At 41.8% G+C, this 19,499-nt stretch overlaps 1 protein-coding gene across 5 annotated transcripts in view; it reads right to left on the reverse strand.

Moving 5' to 3' along the window:
• Positions 1-14,163, reverse strand: part of LOC142184596 (uncharacterized) — a 39,457-nt gene extending 25,294 nt beyond the window's left edge. For 2 of the 5 annotated variants that reach the window (XM_075259573.1, XM_075259569.1), the window contains exons 1-5: positions 11,120-11,235; positions 2,844-2,896; positions 1,244-1,462; positions 839-916; positions 331-603 (exon numbers count right to left, since the gene is read on the reverse strand). In XM_075259573.1, the coding sequence (XP_075115674.1) occupies positions 331-603; positions 839-916; positions 1,244-1,462; positions 2,844-2,889 (616 nt within the window). In that variant the 5' untranslated portion in view covers positions 2,890-2,896; positions 11,120-11,235. Of the gene's footprint in view, positions 1-330; positions 604-838; positions 917-1,243; positions 1,463-2,843; positions 2,897-4,959; positions 5,090-7,189; positions 7,249-11,119; positions 11,236-14,135 lie in introns of those variants that run through there. The other 3 variants (XM_075259572.1, XM_075259570.1, XM_075259571.1) reach the window with 3 other exon arrangements.
• Positions 14,164-19,499: the final 5,336 nt, after the last annotated feature.

The raw sequence follows: 19,499 nt of genomic DNA on the forward strand, positions 1-19,499 counted from the left end.
CAACAATACAAAGTATCATAGAGGTCAATATAAAAGTATCAATATAATAGAACCATACATAGCTAGTAAAGAGGAATATAGAGGCGTATTACATAGGCATTGTGCAGGAGTACTACATTGCCTCTGGGTGGCGTCACTGTTTATTAGTATATTAGATTAGTAGGTCCTTTCATACACACACACAAATTCTTCACAAACTTTTGAATATGGGATAAAGAAAGAACAATATGGAACCACAGAAAACTCCAGGATTGGCCGACTAAGGCATCCTAAAAGACGACCGCCGCCATTGGTTCACTACACATAGAATACAATGACCCCATCTCTCACCTTGGTCAGCACCAGATATAGGTCTTCTATCATTGTACGTCTTGGCGTCAGATGGTTCCTTGTTGCTTGCTGGCTTTACCCAAGAGTCAGACCCACCACTGGCAGTAGATGGTGCTGTTGTACTAGGTAATACATTCTTCTCATAGTAGCCCGGATTGGTGATGTTTCCAGCTGGGGTGTACTGGGCCACCAAAAAATAAACTTTTTTATCATCTGTAGCCAGTCCAAATCCAACCTCTTTGGAATCTTTCCAGACAACTTGGGTAAAATGACCTGAGAAAATAGAAAATTTTTATAAACATCACAAGATTTCTTGCAAGGAAGATTAATATACATTTCCAATAATTCTAGCCATAGAGAAATTTCCCATTTGGCCACTAGAGGGCAGACTTGCCAAAAGAAACTGTAACAGTCTTTTTCATGATATTTTGGTCATTAGGGGCGCTGTTTGCCAGAATATTAGTGTTTTTTTTTATATATCTATTTTTTTATTATCTATGACTATTACCTGTGTTGCTGGAGAAGCCAGGATTACTGAAGTCATAGTTTTTGATCTCGCTGTACCAACTGTCCACTGGCTCATTTCCTACATGATAAAAAGAAGGATCTATTATAATGATCTCATATATATAGTAGTATAGGAAATGACAACTGTAAAGTGTATAAAATGAACGCTACATCTCCCAAAATGCATCACAGAAAATTAGAACATGACTGCTATCTACCAGAAACAGCACTACTCTTGTCCATGGGCAGTGCCTGGTATTGCAGCTCAGTTTTATTCATTCAAATAGGGCTGAGCTGCAATAAAAGGCACGGCTTATAAACAAGTGTGGTGCTATAACCTCTTTAAAGCTGAGCAGTCCCTTGAAGCGTTCTGGAGTAGCCTGGACCATTTTCATGGCCTTCCTACCTGCTAAGTCTTTGGGGCTGGAGCTGCTCCTGTAGTATAAGTTCTCTCCACATTTGCTGTTGCTGTGCTGCAGGGTCCGGATGGAGAGTAGGTGGTCGGCCCATTTCTGTGCTGAGCTGCAGAGGTCTCTGTTCAGCTGCAGAGGAGGAGATCCGTGCAAGGCCCGATATTTATTATGGGCGGCCACAAAATCCTGCTCAAACTGCTTGATATCAATACCTGATAGATAGAAAGGAATATGTTATTAGATAGATAGATAGATAGATAGATAGATAGATAGATGCAGAATATATGTGATCAGTGTCAATAACTATAGTTACATACTCCCCTCTACTGGTCACTAGTCAGATTACAATTCAACAAGTCTATTACACACTACTCTTACTATGGGAAGAATATGCAAATCTGCCTTCCATGATGTAATTAGGAAGACAGTTGCTGCCTCAGTGTTGCAAACCAATAGAGGGCGCTCACTGGAATGTGCAAGCCTGTCTTAAGACAGGATTCCAGTGAGATAACCCAATAATGGCTGCTCCCTTTAGCCTCATGCCCGACCTTCCAAGAGGCCTTTGTTTAGCAATGACGCTGGGATTATTACCAGGTATAGTCTCTCAATCGAGGACAGCTGTTTCGATCTGGTTGGATCTCTTCAGCCCGATGTAGAGTGGACTATAACCTGGTAGAGGTGAGAGGCTTACTCTTACTTCAGCCACCTCGGTTTTCCTCCCACCCAGACAAGGACTCACTTTGCTGTCATATTTTTTTGTTAGCTCCCTTCCCTTACACCCAGCACCCATGTTCCTCACCAGCTGTACCCCTGAAGTAGTGATCATGAGTATACAGAATCTCACATACTTCTGGTCTCTCACCCTATTAAGGCTGAGTTCAGACTGGGTTTTTTGGTCCGGAATTTGATGCGGAGTTCGATTCAGATTCTGGACCAAAAAACGGGTAACCGCGACTGGATGCAGATACAGTGCAGCAGCATCCAGTTGCAGCACTCTGCTCCGGATTAGGCCCAAATAAATGGGCCTAGTTGGGAGGGATTGTCTTTAGGTGGGCGGAATCCGCCTGAACAAAGAAATGACCAGCTCTGATTGACTTCAATGGTAGGCGGTTTTTTGGTCAGGATTTTGACGGGGATTCTGCGTCAAAATCCTGACCAAAAAACCCTGTCTGAACTCAGCCTAACAAATGCAGGCCAGACTGATAACAGAGGACAATACATCCCTTTAAATTGCACAAAAAGAGTGATAAGATAAACCTTTTTTTTTTTTTACATTTAGTGTCCCTTAAAGGACAGGCGTAACCTCTATTATCTGGAGGGTGTTGTTTTTAATGAGAATTGTGTAATGCTTCATTTGTCCTGCGGAGGCACTGCAGGAAAACTGAACTGGTGCTACTGGCCTTTACAGATTACAGCTGACCACTGGATGTCCCAGCAGGAAACCCCTCTAAAATAAAGAGGGCAACCCCTGCCATGTGACTACAATTCCTCGCATGTCTTGAGAGCCATAGATTCTGGGAGTTGTAGTCTTACAACAAAGTCTCGATACATTTTAGGCCCATGTCTGGCCCCGCCTGCGATTGCAGTGATCACCTTGTTCTTGAAGCTTCAAGCCAGCAAATCTCTTGCTAAACGCCATGTCTGATCTAAAAGAAAGAGAATAGAACATTAGATTGGTTCTCCATGGTAAACACAGGGTGGATTGATGAGATCTAGAGCAGGGGGAGCGGAGCAGTTGTCCATAGCAACCAACCAGCTTCTAGCTTAGGTTTCTAAGAGGCCTTATCCAAAATGCTGATTGGTTGCTATGGGCGACTGCTCTGCCCCCTGCTCTGGTTTTCATCAATCTTTCCAAAAATTCAATGTAAACGGCTTTTCCCCTTTTATTATGTGATATCTCCGGCCACTTCTGCTTATATGTGACGTTCTCCATGTATCTAACTTGTGCCTCTTGTAACCACAGAGTGAGTCATGGCCGAGCAGGGGAAAGGTGAAGAGTATACGAGGATAGAAGGAAGCGGAGTGCTTCATAGCATCCTAATATCACCTTCCAGGCAGTGTATCTAATCATGTATGATACTGTCTGCCGAGCATGTGTATCTAATCATATTATGTGTGATACTGTCTGCTGAGATGGGTATCTAATCCTATCATGAGTGATACAGTCTGCTAAATCGGTGTATCTAATCCCATCATATGTGATATTGCCTGCTGAGCAGGTGTATCTAATCCTATCATGTGATACTGTCTGTTGCGCAAGTGTATCTAATCCTATCACATTTGATATTCTCTGCATGTAATTCTATCTACTGAGCTATGTATCTAATCCGATCATGTGTGATACCGTCTGCTGGTGTATCTAAGCCTATGATGTGTGATACTCTTTGCACACATGTATAAGCTATGTATTATAGTCAGGGTATATCATGCTGGGGTGATGAGGCGTGCCCTGGTGGTATTTGCTGGGCTTATTCACAGGGTGAGGTGCGTAGCAATGTGTCAGGATTCTGCTTATCTAAGGCAGCTGACCATAATGTCAATAGCAGGCTCCTGGCACACCTCCTCACATGTCAATAATGGTGGCGCTGTGCACACATGTAATTACACCTGCACACAGGGCAGCCCTGGCACCGCAGCTGACACTGACTGTAGATAGGTCCAGTACAGCAGCCATACTGCCCTGCTATACTGTATTCCAGGGCCAGGGAGATTAGATACACCCGGCATGTCCATTGGGAGAAGTCAAGTGTTTGTAGACTGGAGCATGTGACAAAATGCTCAATGCTGGATCATCTGCTGCACTTCTAGGGAGGCCCATGGGGGAGATCGGGAGAGTCACAGATAGTGAGCCGATCTGGAAGAAGCTACTGCCTTAGGTTAGGGAAGATGTAGAAGTAGGGTCAGGGAGGAGGTGGGGGCTAGAACAGTTGTGACAACCTTACTGCAAATAGTGTTATGCTGTAAAAGGTGAGTAATTGGGGGCATTATACTGTATGGGAACAGAAAAGGGGCATTATACTATATGTGGGACAAAAAGGGGCATTATACTGGATGAAGATATTAAGGGGGCATTACACTGTATGGGGATATTAAGGGGGCATTACACTGTATGGGGATGTTAAGGGGGCATTATATTGTATGGGGATATTAAGAGGGTGTTACACTGTATGAGGACATTAAAGGAGCATTATATTGTATGGGGACAGAAAAGGGGAATTATACTGTATGGGGACATTAAGGGGGCATTATATTGTATGGGAGCTCCGAAGAGGCCAGTATATTGTATTGTGACACAGAGGAGTCTTCATCAATGTATGTTACATAGAGGTGAGCACTGTTACTGTATGGTTGGGGTCAAAGGAGACATAAGCAGAACTGTGTGTGTGTGTGTGTGTGGGGGGGGGCTTAAATGTTCATAAATAAGCCCGACCTACAGTAAATTACAACCTCCACCCTGCAGCACCACAACAGGTGAAGTTAAGCATTACACATAGCTCTTATTATAAATAAGATAAGATAATCCTTTAATAGTCCCACATTGGGGAAATTTCAGTTCAGATATTCAAATCAATGGTATGAAGGTGTAAACTGGGGAGAGGACGGGTCCTCCAAAGTAGGAGATACTGTTTTTTTAGCTGCTCTGGCTATGTTAATAGTAATATTTAAAAATACCTGACCCCTAAACCTGTATACAACATAACCTGCTCACCCTGTAAGATGTCAGTTGCAGCTTTCATTCTGTAGGTGACCTCCGGCACAGAGACATGTCTTTGTTTTCACCACCCCGAGCAGCCCTGAGTATAATGTACTTATAGACTCCACATATAATTTTACTGTGATCCCAGCTCGCTCCACCTCTAGGGGAGGCTACACACTGTATGAGGCCCATTGTGTACTGAGGTTTCCTTCCTACTGTTACTATTCCTGGAATAATCATAGGGAATGAGGGCAAGATACAAGAAAACCTCATTATCTGCAGGGGGCATGATTATACCCAAACCTAAGAAACAAGGAGTACTCTGATAGTGAGCTAAGGTGATCACAAGTCTCCTGTATAGTCTCTGTAATGAATGAAAAGGCATAAGTGTATTTATAGTACATAGGAGGCAGTATTATAGTAGTTATATTCTTGTACATAGGGGCAGTATTATAGTAGTTATATTCTTGTACATAGGAGCAGTATTATAGTAGTTATATTCTTGTACATAGAAGGTAGTATTATAGTAGTTATATTCTTGTACATAGGAGGCAGTATTATAGTAGTTATATTCTTGTACATAGGAGGCAGTATTATAGTAGTTATATTCTTGTACATAGGAGGCAGTATTATAGTAGTTATATTCTTGTACATAGAAGGTAGTATTATAGTAGTTATATTCTTGTACATAGGAGGCAATATTATAGTAGTTATATTCTTGTACATAGGAGGCAGTATTATAGTAGTTATATTCTTGTACATAGGCAGTATTATAGTAGTTATATTCTTTTACATAGGAGCAGTATTATAGTAGTTATATTCTTGTACATAGGAGGCAGTATTATAGTAATTATATTCTTGTACATAGGCAGTATTATAGTAGTTATATTCTTGTACATAGGAGCAGTATTATAGTAGTTATATTCTTGTACATATGCAGGATTATAGTAGTTATATTCTTGTACATTATTATGCTTACTTATATAACACCATCATATTCCGCAGCACTTTACAGATATTGTCAGTCACTGTCCCATATAGGGCTCACAATCTACATTCCCTATCAGTATGTCTGTGGGAGGAAACCAGAGTACCTGGAGGAAACCCACACAAACACAGGGACAACATACAAACTCCTTGCAGATGTTGCCCTTGGCAGGATTTGAACCTAGGACTCCAGCGCTGCAAGGCTGCAGTGCTAACCACTGAGCCATCATGCTGCCCACATAGGAGCAGTATTATAGTAGAGTTATTCTTGTACATATGGGGTAGTATTATTGTAGTTATATTTGTGTACATAGGAGGTAGTATTATAGTAATTATATTCTTATACATAGGAACAGTATTATTGTAGTTATAGTCTTGTACATAGTAGCAGTATTATAGTAGTTATATTCTTATACATTGGAGCGGTATTATAGTAGTTATATTCTTGTACATAGGAGCGGTATTATAGTAGTTATATTCTTGTACATAGGAGCGGTATTATAGTAGTTATATTCTTGTACATAGGAGGTAGTATTATAGTAGTTATATTCTTATACATTGGAGCGGTATTATAGTAGTTATATTCTTGTACATAGGAGCGGTATTATAGTAGTTATATTCTTGTACATAGGAGGTAGTATTATAGTAGTTATATTCTTCTACATAGGGGGCAGTATTATAGCAATTATATTCTTGCACATGATATTACAGTATTTATGGCAGTGCAGGTATTGCACTACAAGCAGTTATCATCTCAATAATAATATATTGCCCTCCCCAGGGACTCTCCAGCCTTTCTATATATTGTACACTTTATAATATATTGCACTGACAATCAATTTACAGAACAGATAAGGATATATAGTGTGCACTCTGTAAACACTTGGTAATGAAAGTGTTAAAACTATACGCCTAAGCAGGAAAACACAAGAGAACATGAAGTTGCGCAGGAATAGATTGATGCCTCTAGTAAGTAAATGGTATCTGAGCAACCAGAGCAGTGACAAGATTCGCTGCCATTGCAACATTCATACATACTGTGTCCTTATGTCTCAATCCTACAATCTATTGCATGCAGTGTAGTAACAGGTCCAGGCAAGGTATCAATGATGGGGCCCACTAATGCCTACAGTCCACTATGCACCCACCTGCCCACCCATCATCCCTCTCCTAAGCAGCAGATATGATGTCCCTCCATTGATGTTATAGTCACTGATATATCTGTAAGGTTCTCATGGTGTATAAACAGCCTGACCTTGCCTGTCGCTGGAGGAGATGCTGAGGACGGAGATGCTGCCTGGGCGGCTGCCAGGATCTCTGCAGCTATTGCTGAGGCTGCCTCCTGTGCTTTTTTTTTCTGAGCCTGCAAGTTCCTGTTGTCAAAGAACCTCACAGAGAGAAGTCAGTGACCACAACAGGCGGAAGACACCAAGCAATCTGCATCATCTCACAATGGCTTAGAGGAGGTTGTGCAAGAGTTTCATCAGTCAGGTCTACCGTATGTGGGCCCTTGGGCAGTCACAGTGGCCCCCCTGACTACTAGATGCTTGGTTTCATAAGCCAGTGATTGCCATGGGCCCTTTGTGTCATTGGCACAGCTATAGAGAGTGCCACGGTAGCAATTGCACTGGGCCCTTGTGCCTGATGGGGCCATAGATGTAGACACCAGTATTATAAATGGCACATTGTAGTTGGAAAGACAAATGACTGTTTTTGCATTGAGCCCCGGAGTACCCCTTTGCCTGATAGATAATAATGTATGTTAGCTTTGCGGTACCTATTTGCTTCTGGATAAGTGGACTTCTATTACTGCCATTCTGTGCCCAAATAATACCACCATACAATGCTAATATAACACTACTGTACACTACCCAAATCGTATCCAAATAATACTTCCATACAGTGTCTACATAACATGACCAGATAAGACTACCATAGAATATCTAAATTATTCCACCACAGTGTTCACATAACAAGGACATATTTTCTCACATAATACTGCCAAAAGAATATTGTCACATAATGCTACCTAACTATTCCCACCATACAGTATCCAAATAATACTTCCATACAGTAACCACAAAATACAGCCATATATTTCTCAAATAATACTGCCATAGAATTCCCAAATAAATCTACAATGGTGCCCACAGAACATGGCCATATTGTCTCACATATTAAAGCCATTCAATGACAAATAATACTGTTACGGAAATTTCAAATAACACAACTGTATATTACCTAAGTAATACCGCCAAACAGAATCCAAATAATGCTTCCATACAGTGTCCACAACCATATATCCCCCCCAAAAAAAACTACAACCAGACTGTATCCAAATAATTCAAACATAGTACCTACATAAAAGAACACAATGAAGCCATTCTATGCCAAATAATACTATCTAAAAATTTATAAATAAAATCATACAGTATCCAAATAATACTGTTATATAGTGCTCATGTTACACCACCTAACTAATACCACCATACAGTATCCAAGTTCCTAAATGACAAGTTCTACTGGCTATGCAGTGATGTTGGAGAGGTACTAGACAGATTTGGGGGTGAGGCAGACTGAATTACACAGCTAAGATTTCGGTGTTTACAAGGTCTGCAGTTACGGAAACATTTCCTATAATTAGTTTGAGTTACATTCGAAAGCATAAAATCTAGAAACTGTAATTCTGTGGACGCTCTGCAGCTGCAATCAACAGGAAGAGCCCAAACCTCGAAGCTCTATCACCTCCATAAACCACAGCGTGGGCGGCGGTAGCGGCACAGCTACACCATCATCATCTTAATGAGACCGCCAATATATCAGGAGATCCCATACGGTCAGCTCCTCTGCCAACACTACAAGGAAAAATCAATAGACTGCCGGAATATGGCCAAGGAAATCTATGAACGCTCATCTATCATAAATGTCCAAGCACCAGACTGATCAGGAGACTGGCCTCCATAAGTTGTTAAGGGCTATGGCTGGGAGGTGGATAACAGAGAAGCCTAGGGGTTCTGTAAAGGGTGGTAGGGTATTTATGAGAAGACAGAAGGAGACAGGGACTCTATTGTGAAGTGGGGTTGGGGTGGGGGGGGGGGGGGTGGTATGAGCTCCGTGGGGTTGGGGTCAGAAGAAAGGGCTGTGTGGGGGTGGAATCAGAAGATGGCAAGGGCTGTGTGGGGGTGGGATCAGAAGATGGCAGGGACTCTGTGGGGGTGTGGTCAGAAGATGGAAGGGCCTCTGCGGGGGTGGGGCCAGAAATTGGCAGCAGCTTTGTGGGAGAGGGATCACAGAAGATGGCAAGGGCCCTGTGGGGATGGGGTCAGAAGATGGCCAGAGATCTGTGAGGGTGGGGTCATAAGATAGCAGGGGCTCTGTGGAGGTGGGGTCAAAATATGGTAGGGGCTCTGTGGGCATGGTGTCAGAAGAAGGCCTGGGATCGGTGAGGGCTGGGCCAGAAAATGGAAGGTGCCCTGTAGGGGGATCATAAGGAGTCTGGAACTCTGTGGAGGTGGTGCTTAAGTTAGCAGGGGTGGGTATGGGGAACAGAAGATGGCAGGAGCTCTGTGTGGGTGGGGTCAGAATGTGGCAAGGTTTCAATGAGCCTGAGTGACACCTGAATTTCTAGATTCACACTTTAAACTTACCGGTGTCTCTCTCCCCCACATTTACTGAGGCCAAGAAAGCTGAGAAATAAAGAGCTGTAGAATTGTCGCCCTTTTAACCATGTAATTACATAGCACTGCAGTGCCATTTTTGCATTGATATGAACAGTGCCATGTGCTGGCCACTAGTGGTATTGCAGTATATTTGTTTTTCTAAACTCTTCTAAAAATGGATGACCCCAGTTTTCATTTTGTATCAGGACTCATTTGACTCATGAGGTTTTCCATGGTCTATAGAATAAGTAGAACGCAACATGCATGACCGACCAAGCAGTGACTGAGCGACATTCCTAGCAGGTGCATTGCTGAATATTTACTCCAATTGTATAAAATCAGCCACAACGAAGCTTCTGGGCATGGCCGGACACTTATATAAGTCCCAAATAACAAAAGTCCTTGAATCGTCCTTTTGTGTCAAATTGTTAGAAATTCAATGAATTGCGCTGTGGAGTATGTTGGCATCAAATAAATACACAAACCAAGATATTGTACAAAATACCACTGATGGCCAGCATGTGATGCAGTACCTAAACAATGAAGCAGTATCACATGCTGGCCACTTGGGGCACTGCATTTTCTTTACTTGTATAAGTGTAATGTACTCGTGGGCGCCCTATAGCAGCTACTGACATATGTTGCTACATTCCAATGGGGAATCTGATTTTTCATGAAAAGTTTTTAGAACTCTTTAGTATATTTTCTTATTTGATTCTTCTTCATCTCCAAGATCTGGGCTTGGGAACATTCTTTACATCGAGAAGCTGCAAACTTGTGCTGATGTAAGACTTCTCACAGCTGACAGGTTGTTACAATTGTATCCGATCCTCTGTGATCTAAAGATCCTAGCAGCATCACTCTTCTTCCTCATTGCTTAATAGTTTGTTACAATGTGTCAGAGAAGATTTCCTAGACTGTGCATGATGTGAGGAACCTTATATGAGTCATGTTCACACAGCTGAAATTTGCTACAATGTTTCAGTACAGACAATCCTGTGACTTGACAGCCACTGTCCAAATCCCACCAGTAGCTTGTACTAACAGTGATACATTGTCACAGGCCCTCAGCTGTGTGAGCAGGACCTTGATACGAGGAAGTATTTAGGATACAGATTTATTTATAAAAGACTAGATTTAAAGGGGATTTACAGTCCCCATGTGTTTTTTTTTATGCTGATGACCTATTTACAGAATAGGTCATCAACACCCTGACCCCGCACCAGTCACCTTCTGCATGAAGAAGCTCTGCTCTTAATTAGGTAATAGCCACAGAACTATAGTACCCTCTTCTCTCTAGTGGTAGGACAGGGTATTGCAGGTCTGCACCTATTACCTGAATAGTATCCGTGCTGCTTCTGGCTCACCTTCATAGAAGAGAATGGAGCTTTAATACTAAACCCAAGCCATGAACAAAAGTGGCGCTGTTTTTGGAAGAAATCAGCCATATTTTTTCTATCCTGGTGCATCCCCTTTAAGGCGAAAGGTATCTTATCAGCAGGTAATAGGGTTAGAGTGTTCCTTACCTGTGTGGAGTCCTCTGAGACAAGGTCTGATCATCAGCTGTCACGGCGGCTACTTGTCTCCTGTGCTGTCAGTCAGTAAATACACGCATACCAGGCATCACGATCACTCATGTAATAGTGCAGGAAGTGTAGTCACTAGCCCGGGGCTCCTTTATATGTGATGCCGGGTTTATCACGCCTACGGTGACACCCTCCCACACTGTACACACAGGAATGCCTGTCACATAAATGCCAAAAACTACAGAAACAGAATTAAATTCTACAACACAGAAAGGGTTAATAAGGAGCCACACAATGGAGGAAGGCAACAAGTGCTATTAATGATAAGCCCAGCATATATACAGCTATCAGCACAGCAATGTAGTAAAGCGCACTTTGCAAACACAAAATACAACAGTCCTAGTTTATACTGCCAATAACATAGAGTGCAAATGTTTGCACATATAAAGTAGCATATACATATGTGTGTGTGTGTGTGTGTGTGTGTGTGTGTGTGTGTGTGTGTGTGTGTGTGTACTGATATATACCATGTGTCTAGGTGCCTGGTCTATACAGCAATATATATGTGTCTACTATCTGCAATAATCACATTGGAATATTTAACTGCCTGCATTAGTGGTCAATTAAAGGGAATGTCCATCTTTCAGCATTACGTTGTTTAGCTTAATCCAAATAGAGCCAGAATTCTCTGTAAAATAATTTATTAGTATCCAAAGCTCCATTGTTACAATACAGAGCTGAAATCTTCTCTATAAACATGAGTTATAAAATACCTGCAGTCACCACTAGAGGGAGCTGACTGTATACTGTTATACATTGACCTCAGATCCTGAGCTCCCCCCCTAGTGGTGACTAGGATTAGGCAGCATTTTAGTATTTAACTGCATGGACATGCAGGAGATTTGGAGCTCTGTATCAGAAAAAGATTAATAACAACCATATTGATTTCCATAGGGATTGTCAGACAATTTTATCCATCATTAGACATCAGACTTTACTACTTTCATTTCTGATCTTAAATAATACCACTTGTAAGCCGATGGCTGGTCAGGTAATGGAGGGGATGTACATCTCACCCAGACTACTAAGGTGGGTAAGATGAGGAAACTCCAGAAAGAAGCAGATAACTATTGTCTGCTGAGGGTTATTATAGAGTTCCGGTTACTGGGCTGGATTTTTAGGAATGGCAGATAGGTTGGTAGTGGGACCTGTTATTCCACCCCCTCCAGTCAACACTTTGGGGATGTTCCGGCAGCGACTCAGCTGCAGAGAGTCTGCTCCTCAAGGGAGGCTTAAGGAGTTGCTCCAGCAGCAGACTGTGGGCAGAGCTTGGCTGGAGTGCTAAACAGAGAGGTCAAATTTTTGGAGCTGTGTCCTGAATGATTCTACTGGCTTTTTGGATTTCTGTTATTCTAGGTGAGGTAACCTATTCTATGTTTAGTTAGAGCCTAGCCGGGCAAGGATTTATTTTTGTATTGTTTCCTTTTGTTGCTGCACTACCTTTTGGAGTGAAAATAAATTCTACCTTTGTTTTGGACTAAAGAATTTGAACTTTTGGTGTCTACGCCACCCCACCTAGCAACCCCAGACCCTGACACACTATATACTGTAGTTCCCGAAATAACACTATACAATACCCAAAAATCAGTGTTATACAGTTCTTATATAATACCACCATACAGTGCCCAAAAGGCATCATATGTGTGAGTATACCTTGAGGAGTGTAGAGGATGCAGTCGCACCAGGAGCCTTAGGGGGCCCATAAGCACTGGCATCAGAATTAAGATTGCAATTTCCATCTGGTCTATAAGCCAAGGAGACCTACAGATTACCCTAACCACACTAAACTGGATTAAACTGCTTAGTAACTGTAACCATCACTACCAAGAATTCACTGCAGAGATGAGGTAGGGGGCCCCAGACAAAAGATTGCACCAGGGCCCACAAGACTTCAGTTACGCCACTGATTATATGGTATCCAAATATACCACCATATAGTGCCCAAATAACACTATACAGTACTAAAATAACAGTGTTACACAGATCTTAAATAATGCCACCATTTATTTCCCAAATAATACTATGTAGTACCCAAATAACAGTGCCATACAGTTCTTATATATCACCATATAGTGCCCAAATAACAGTGCCACACAGTTCTTATATAATATCACCATATATTGCCCAAATAATATTATATAGTGCCCAAATAACAGTGCCATAGTTCTTATATAACAACATATAGTGCCCAAATAATACCGTATGGTACACAAATAAAAGTGTCATACACTTGATATATACTGCCACCATATGCTACCCAAATAGCACAATATTGTGCACAAAGACAGTGCCCTGCACAGCTAAATGATATATATGTGCTAATGACCAATTCTAGATAACCTGATACAGTTTAATCTATATTATACTGAAGCATACTCGGTACCAAGATGGTATCCTCAGTATACAGTGCTGACCACTTATATCTTGCCAATTTTTCAAGAGACAGTAAGGTTTTATATTAGAACAATACACATTACTTGCAATACCATGCCAGACCTCAGGGTGCACTGTTAAAATAACATCCATGATTTGAAAGGACTTTTATTCAGGTATTATAATACAATACAACACACTGCCAGCTAGTGGAAGAAAATGATTTACCAATTTTACTTCACAAAATTTAGATGCACCATGCCACATTTCCTTATGATCTACCAATATTAGATCTATGCAAGAGCTGAAGATTGACAACACCAAATGGTGTCCAAAAACTTCAGGGGTTAGGGATTCATTTAAAGCTCTCTGCCCCAAAGCAAAACATGTAAGAGGGCACGACAAAGCCCATCTGCCATTTATAATACCGGTGTCTTGTAGTATGACAGAGGAGTCTATAGGCGCAAACAGACACCAGGGCCTGCGTACAATTGCTACCATTCCTCCCCATATAGGTGGGAGCAAGCAAGAGGTTTTAAAGAACCCCTGAAAGATTATAGCTTTGAAACCAGAGATATAGTACCTCCTACTGAAGTCCTAGGTCCTCCTCATACTTCTCAGGTGGTGGAATGTCTTGCAGGTTGTCGGGTCCCTTTGTCTTACATAACATGAGGTTTGTGCTGAGCCTTGGCCCTCCTTAGCTCTTATTTATTATCAGTGGCTGTCTAAGGGTGTGGTAGAGAACAAAATAATCTATATCAGCAAAATAGGGTGGAGGCCTCAGCTGTGTCAGATACCTTCAGAGCCGTGTCCCATACAGTAATGGATCAGCTGCTGTATCACTGAAGGACAATCTCAATGTGAGGACTTACAAGTCCATGAAGTTCCACCAAGGACAAAGAAAATTTTACTCAATTTTTTGTTTCTTATGATCTTTTCCAGTCTTTCCCTTAAGAGGAATGAGTAGAAAGTGAGAGTCAGCTCCTGGACTGGGGGATGAACTTTACATGGGGCTGCTTATACTTTTTACACCCTTTTGAGGTCTCCTCAACAAGGTCATGGCTTGGAGCCCCTTAATCTATCTGTAGTAGTAGGGTGATGGACACAATCAGGCAGGTACATAGAGATGAATGCGCTCTCAATCTTCTAACCACCAAGTACAAGAGGACTCGTTCATACCCCTAAATATCTCCTTTGTGTGTTCCTTGGATTCATCCAATGGGTATTTACAGACTCTGAAGACACCAGGGGCACTGGTAGAGGGGGAGGATATAGATAAATTTCATAGATGGAGGCAAGAGACCAGGTAAGAACTCAGGATATGTGGCTCTGGTGCCAGGTTAGCAATGCCACTGATTCACATCCTAAATCCTGGTAGACTAAGCTTGTGAGTTCCTTCTGAGATTCTCACCACCTAGTGTGGCATAGTATGCAAGTAAACCTGTGCTGAGCCCTTTCTATCCATAGGCCCCAGAGTATCCTCATAGGCTACTTCTATGGTACATATACCGCAAGGCAATGGTTATTCCTTTTATCTCAATATATAGAATTTTTGAGTTCTTATAGTACAGGGTTCTGTAACCCTAAAACCAAAAATAGAAAGATATAAACATTTCCTTGTTGTGGAGTCATATAATATCCTGGTCCATAGCTGGAGGTACATGGAGCCTAGTCATAAGGAAGTTATCAGTCTTGACATTTACTCAGTGTAACATAAATATAAGCAAAATATCAGGTGCTCACGGATGAGGGTGCTTGAGGGAACGCGAGTTCATATCTAGGATGTGGAACCCGTCTAACTACTGAATATGGCAACTACAAGTGCAAGATATATCAGAAGATAATGGTGGAGGAGCTCGCAATGAAAGGCATAAGATACAGTATGGCGCAAAAAAATTGTCAGGTGCAGCTGCACAACACAAAATTTTTGGTGACATGTTTTTATTTCACGAGAAGAGACAAGTGCATGATACGTTGCACCAGAAGTAACAGGAGCACAGGATACATCTGCCTAAGACTATATCCGTAAGATGGCGGCCAACAAAATATTTATGGTCCCCAACGTACACCAGTCTCAAGAGGGACATTACTGATACAGGGATGTATGAAGAGGTCTCTCCTGGCCTCTAGCCTTTTTAGAGGGGGGTAGCTCCCCCTCTCTCTAATTCCTTGCATGGAACATAAAAAACAAAAACCTTGAGTCTTCAGTAGATGATACCTTTTTTAATGGCTAACTCATAATGATGACAGAATATAACGTTTCAAAGCTCTTTGACTTCTTCTTCAGATACAACTAAGAGCAATTTCTGAAGGCTGCATATTTATGTACAACAGGACACATAGGGATAGGCTTTCAGGAGGGAGGGGGATGAGGAGAAGAGGCTTATTAGTATAAACATGTAAAATATTCACAGGTCCCAGATTCTTATCTTTATGGCTGTCTTATTTCAGTGATTTCTATAGCATGACATGAACCCATGTGAGACATTCATTCCATTCTCCAGAGTATTAAATAGGGTCATGCTCTTGTATTCATGAATCAGTTGCTGTTTCCTTGATTTAAAATTCCCTCTTAAAATCTAAATTTTCATGTCATTGGTGATATTATTCGGAGGGTCCTGACCAGTTTCATTATATAGAGCCCAAAGATTTCTGATTGACCCATTACATAAGAATCATGTCTTCCTCGAAAATTCTTACGCTAGGTTCACATTAATGTTTGTCTCTCATTTGGTTCTGCATGGGGACTCAAAAGATGGAAGGCCCGTCTGCTAAAAAAGCAGTTCCCTGCAGAAACCTGCAGACCCCATAGACCTGTGGTCTACAAGGTGTCCACAGTGTTTCCGACGATTTTAGATGGAATCTGCAGCGGAGACTCCAACACACATGTGAATCTAGACTTACTCAAGATGTTTTTGTCTACCTTTTTTGTTGCATCAGATAAATTGATGAGTATTAAAGGATTAAGAGCACAATTCTTGGGACTTACACAAATCTTATCACAATACAACAACAACCTGTGATTTTGTATGACACCTTGTCTTGGCGTGAACCTTCACAATGAACCGGCCCAAGGGTCACAGTGATCTTCTTCCTTACCAGCTGAGGGGGAAAAAGGTAAAAAAAGTTCCAGACCCTGTTATTCTTGGGCTGTTTGATGAACTAGTGTGGGATGAAGCAGTGTGGTATAGGAGGTGCAGAAGTAGCAATGGCTGCATGGGCCTGGTTGACTCAGAGAGCAGATGCCCCTGTGCTACGTACTATAAGAAGACAGTAGTATTACACATGGCAGGTGGGGATATTTTTTACGGATATTGCATTAATGATCTGAAATTATATGTTACCCTTCTGGGCATTGGTGAAGGTTCGGTTATGGTCAGGGTTTGGTGTTGTTTTTCGTAAATGACTTTTGCGAAAGATGTAACTAAATTACCTGAACCTATGTCGCAATGTTGAGTTTGGAAACCACAATACTATGTGCTTTACCCAAGAATTGAGAAATATTGGTAAGAAGGGTTTGGGTAAGGCAACAGATTTCGTTACCTCACACATGGTTTATAGTTTCATTCATAATGGAAATCAGCATTACATGTAGTGACTTACGGTGGGCTTGTGCTTGTTCTTAAAAGTATGTCTGAACAAGCGGAGCTGCAGTGTAAAGCATCGGACAGACCTACAGCTCAAGTAATAGAACTAATCTGAAGTCATGTTTGACTTAAAATGCAGCCAGCTCTGGTTTGGGCATATTTAGTAAGACACTACCGAAACCATGGGCACTTCCAAAAATCTTCAGATTTGGAGACCCATTCAGAGAACCTCAAGTTACTAAAATTCCACTTTAAGTGAGTTTCTCCCACCTGAAGATCTAGTGAATGTGAGGACATCTGTACAAGTGAAGGAACTCTAGCCAGTTCCAACATTTGAGGTCAACCCTTACAGTGACTCAGCTATACAATGAGACTTTCAGACTTGGGTAAAGTTGCCAGTCCATATCTTCTCTGGAGTCCATCACTTGTGCTCTTGGGACCAGTAACAGATAACAAGACTTCCAGGCCATCTTGGTATACATTCAAAGAAGTTCTCTGGATTTTCTTATGTAAACCCCTTAATAATAGTAACCCAAGGCACCCCTTGGACACTCTGATGAAATAAAACCAGAGACACCATACAAGATTGTCCACAGATCAGGCTCATTTATTCGGCAATACAGATTTCATTGCACTTCAGTCCAGTCTGGCTACAGGTAAATATAGATTTAATATCTACAGAAGTGACAGTAGTACAGTATTAAAAATGACACAGACCCCCTGCCATCCCCCTCCCATACCCCATGATCCAGGTCATAATATTTTATCATCATAATGACCTCATATAACATTCATGTGTAAGACAAAAACAAATAAAATCCAGTGTGGGAGAAAAAAAATAGGCATTCAATACACAAAAATGTGATAAGACACAAGAAGCAAAACCAGAGGGGAATAGGGCACTCGGCTAGGAGAAGGGAGGCAAAGAAGCAGACTACCCTCCACCAACTTATATACTTAGCCAGCGTGATCATAAACTGCAGACTTTGGAATTATATAGGGCAAGTTATCGTGTATCTCAGTATAGTCAGATATATAGGTCTCCAACATGGCTGCCACGAATGGCCTTTCAGTTCTGACTTGTGAGGCTCTATCGCAATGGCATAAATTTTCCACCTTAAAGGAATTGTTAACCTGGGAAGAATTAGGCCACATGTACAAAATGTTATCAAGGCTGAATACGTGGGTACACTTATACTAACCTTATGACCAAAAAGTGCCAGCCAAGGGTAGAAAATAAGTAAGGCTCCACCTCCTGGATTCCTGTAGGAAGAATACAGAGGGGAGGGGGGTATATATATATATATATATATATATATATATATATATATATATATAATTTTTTTAGCTCTTCTTTTGGCTCTTCAGGAGGTATCTGAATCACATGTCCTACAGGGTCCTCAAAAATATAGGGTTATGGTTAGTATGAGAACTGGAAAACATGGTCTTTTTTACATGTGGTCCAAGACTTGGAAATGCTCTTGAGGACTCCCTTATCACTCCTATCTTACAACATTACTGTAAACACTGCTCTTATGGAAACTTCTGAGGTCCCAGTAAACCATTAAGTAGGAGCATGCTGAGATCCCAAAAGACATCATTAGAGATGAGCGAACAGTGTTCTATCGAACACATGTTCGATCGGATATCAGGGTGTTCGCCATGTTCGAATCGAATCGAACACCGCGTGGTAAAGTGCGCCAAAATTCGATTCCCCTCCCACCTTCCCTGGCGCCTTTTTTGCACCAATAACAGCGCAGGGGAGGTGGGACAGGAACTACGACACTGGGGGCATTGAAAAAAATTGGAAAAAGTCATTGGCTGCCGAAATCAGGTGACCTCCATTTTAGACGAATAGTGGATTTCAAATCCGGGTCATATGAGAATGTGAACTTTGTGACTATGAGACAGGGATAGCTGTACAGGCAGGGATAGCTAGGGATAACCTTTATTTAGGGGGGAATGTTATTAAAAATAACTTTTTGGGGCTCTATCGGGTGTGTAATTGTGATTTTTGTGAGATAAACTTTTTCCCATAGGGATGCATTGGCCAGCGCTGATTGGCCGAATTCCGTACTCTGGCCAATCAGTGCTGGCCAATGCATTCTATTAGCTTGATGAAGCAGAGTGTGCACAAGGGTTCAAGCGCACCCTCGGCTCTGATGTAGCAGAGCTGAGGCTGCACAAGGGTTCAAGCGCACCCTCGGCTCTGATTTAGGAGAGCCGAGGGTGCACTTGAACCCTTGTGCACCCTCGGCTCTGCTACATCAGAGCCGAGGGTGCGCTTGAACCCTTGTGCACACTCTGCTTCATCAAGCTAATAGAATGCATTGGCCAGCGCTGATTGGCCAGAGTACTGA

This window comes from Leptodactylus fuscus, chromosome 11 (genome assembly GCF_031893055.1).
Source record: "Leptodactylus fuscus isolate aLepFus1 chromosome 11, aLepFus1.hap2, whole genome shotgun sequence".
Lineage (NCBI taxonomy): Eukaryota > Metazoa > Chordata > Amphibia > Anura > Leptodactylidae > Leptodactylus > Leptodactylus fuscus.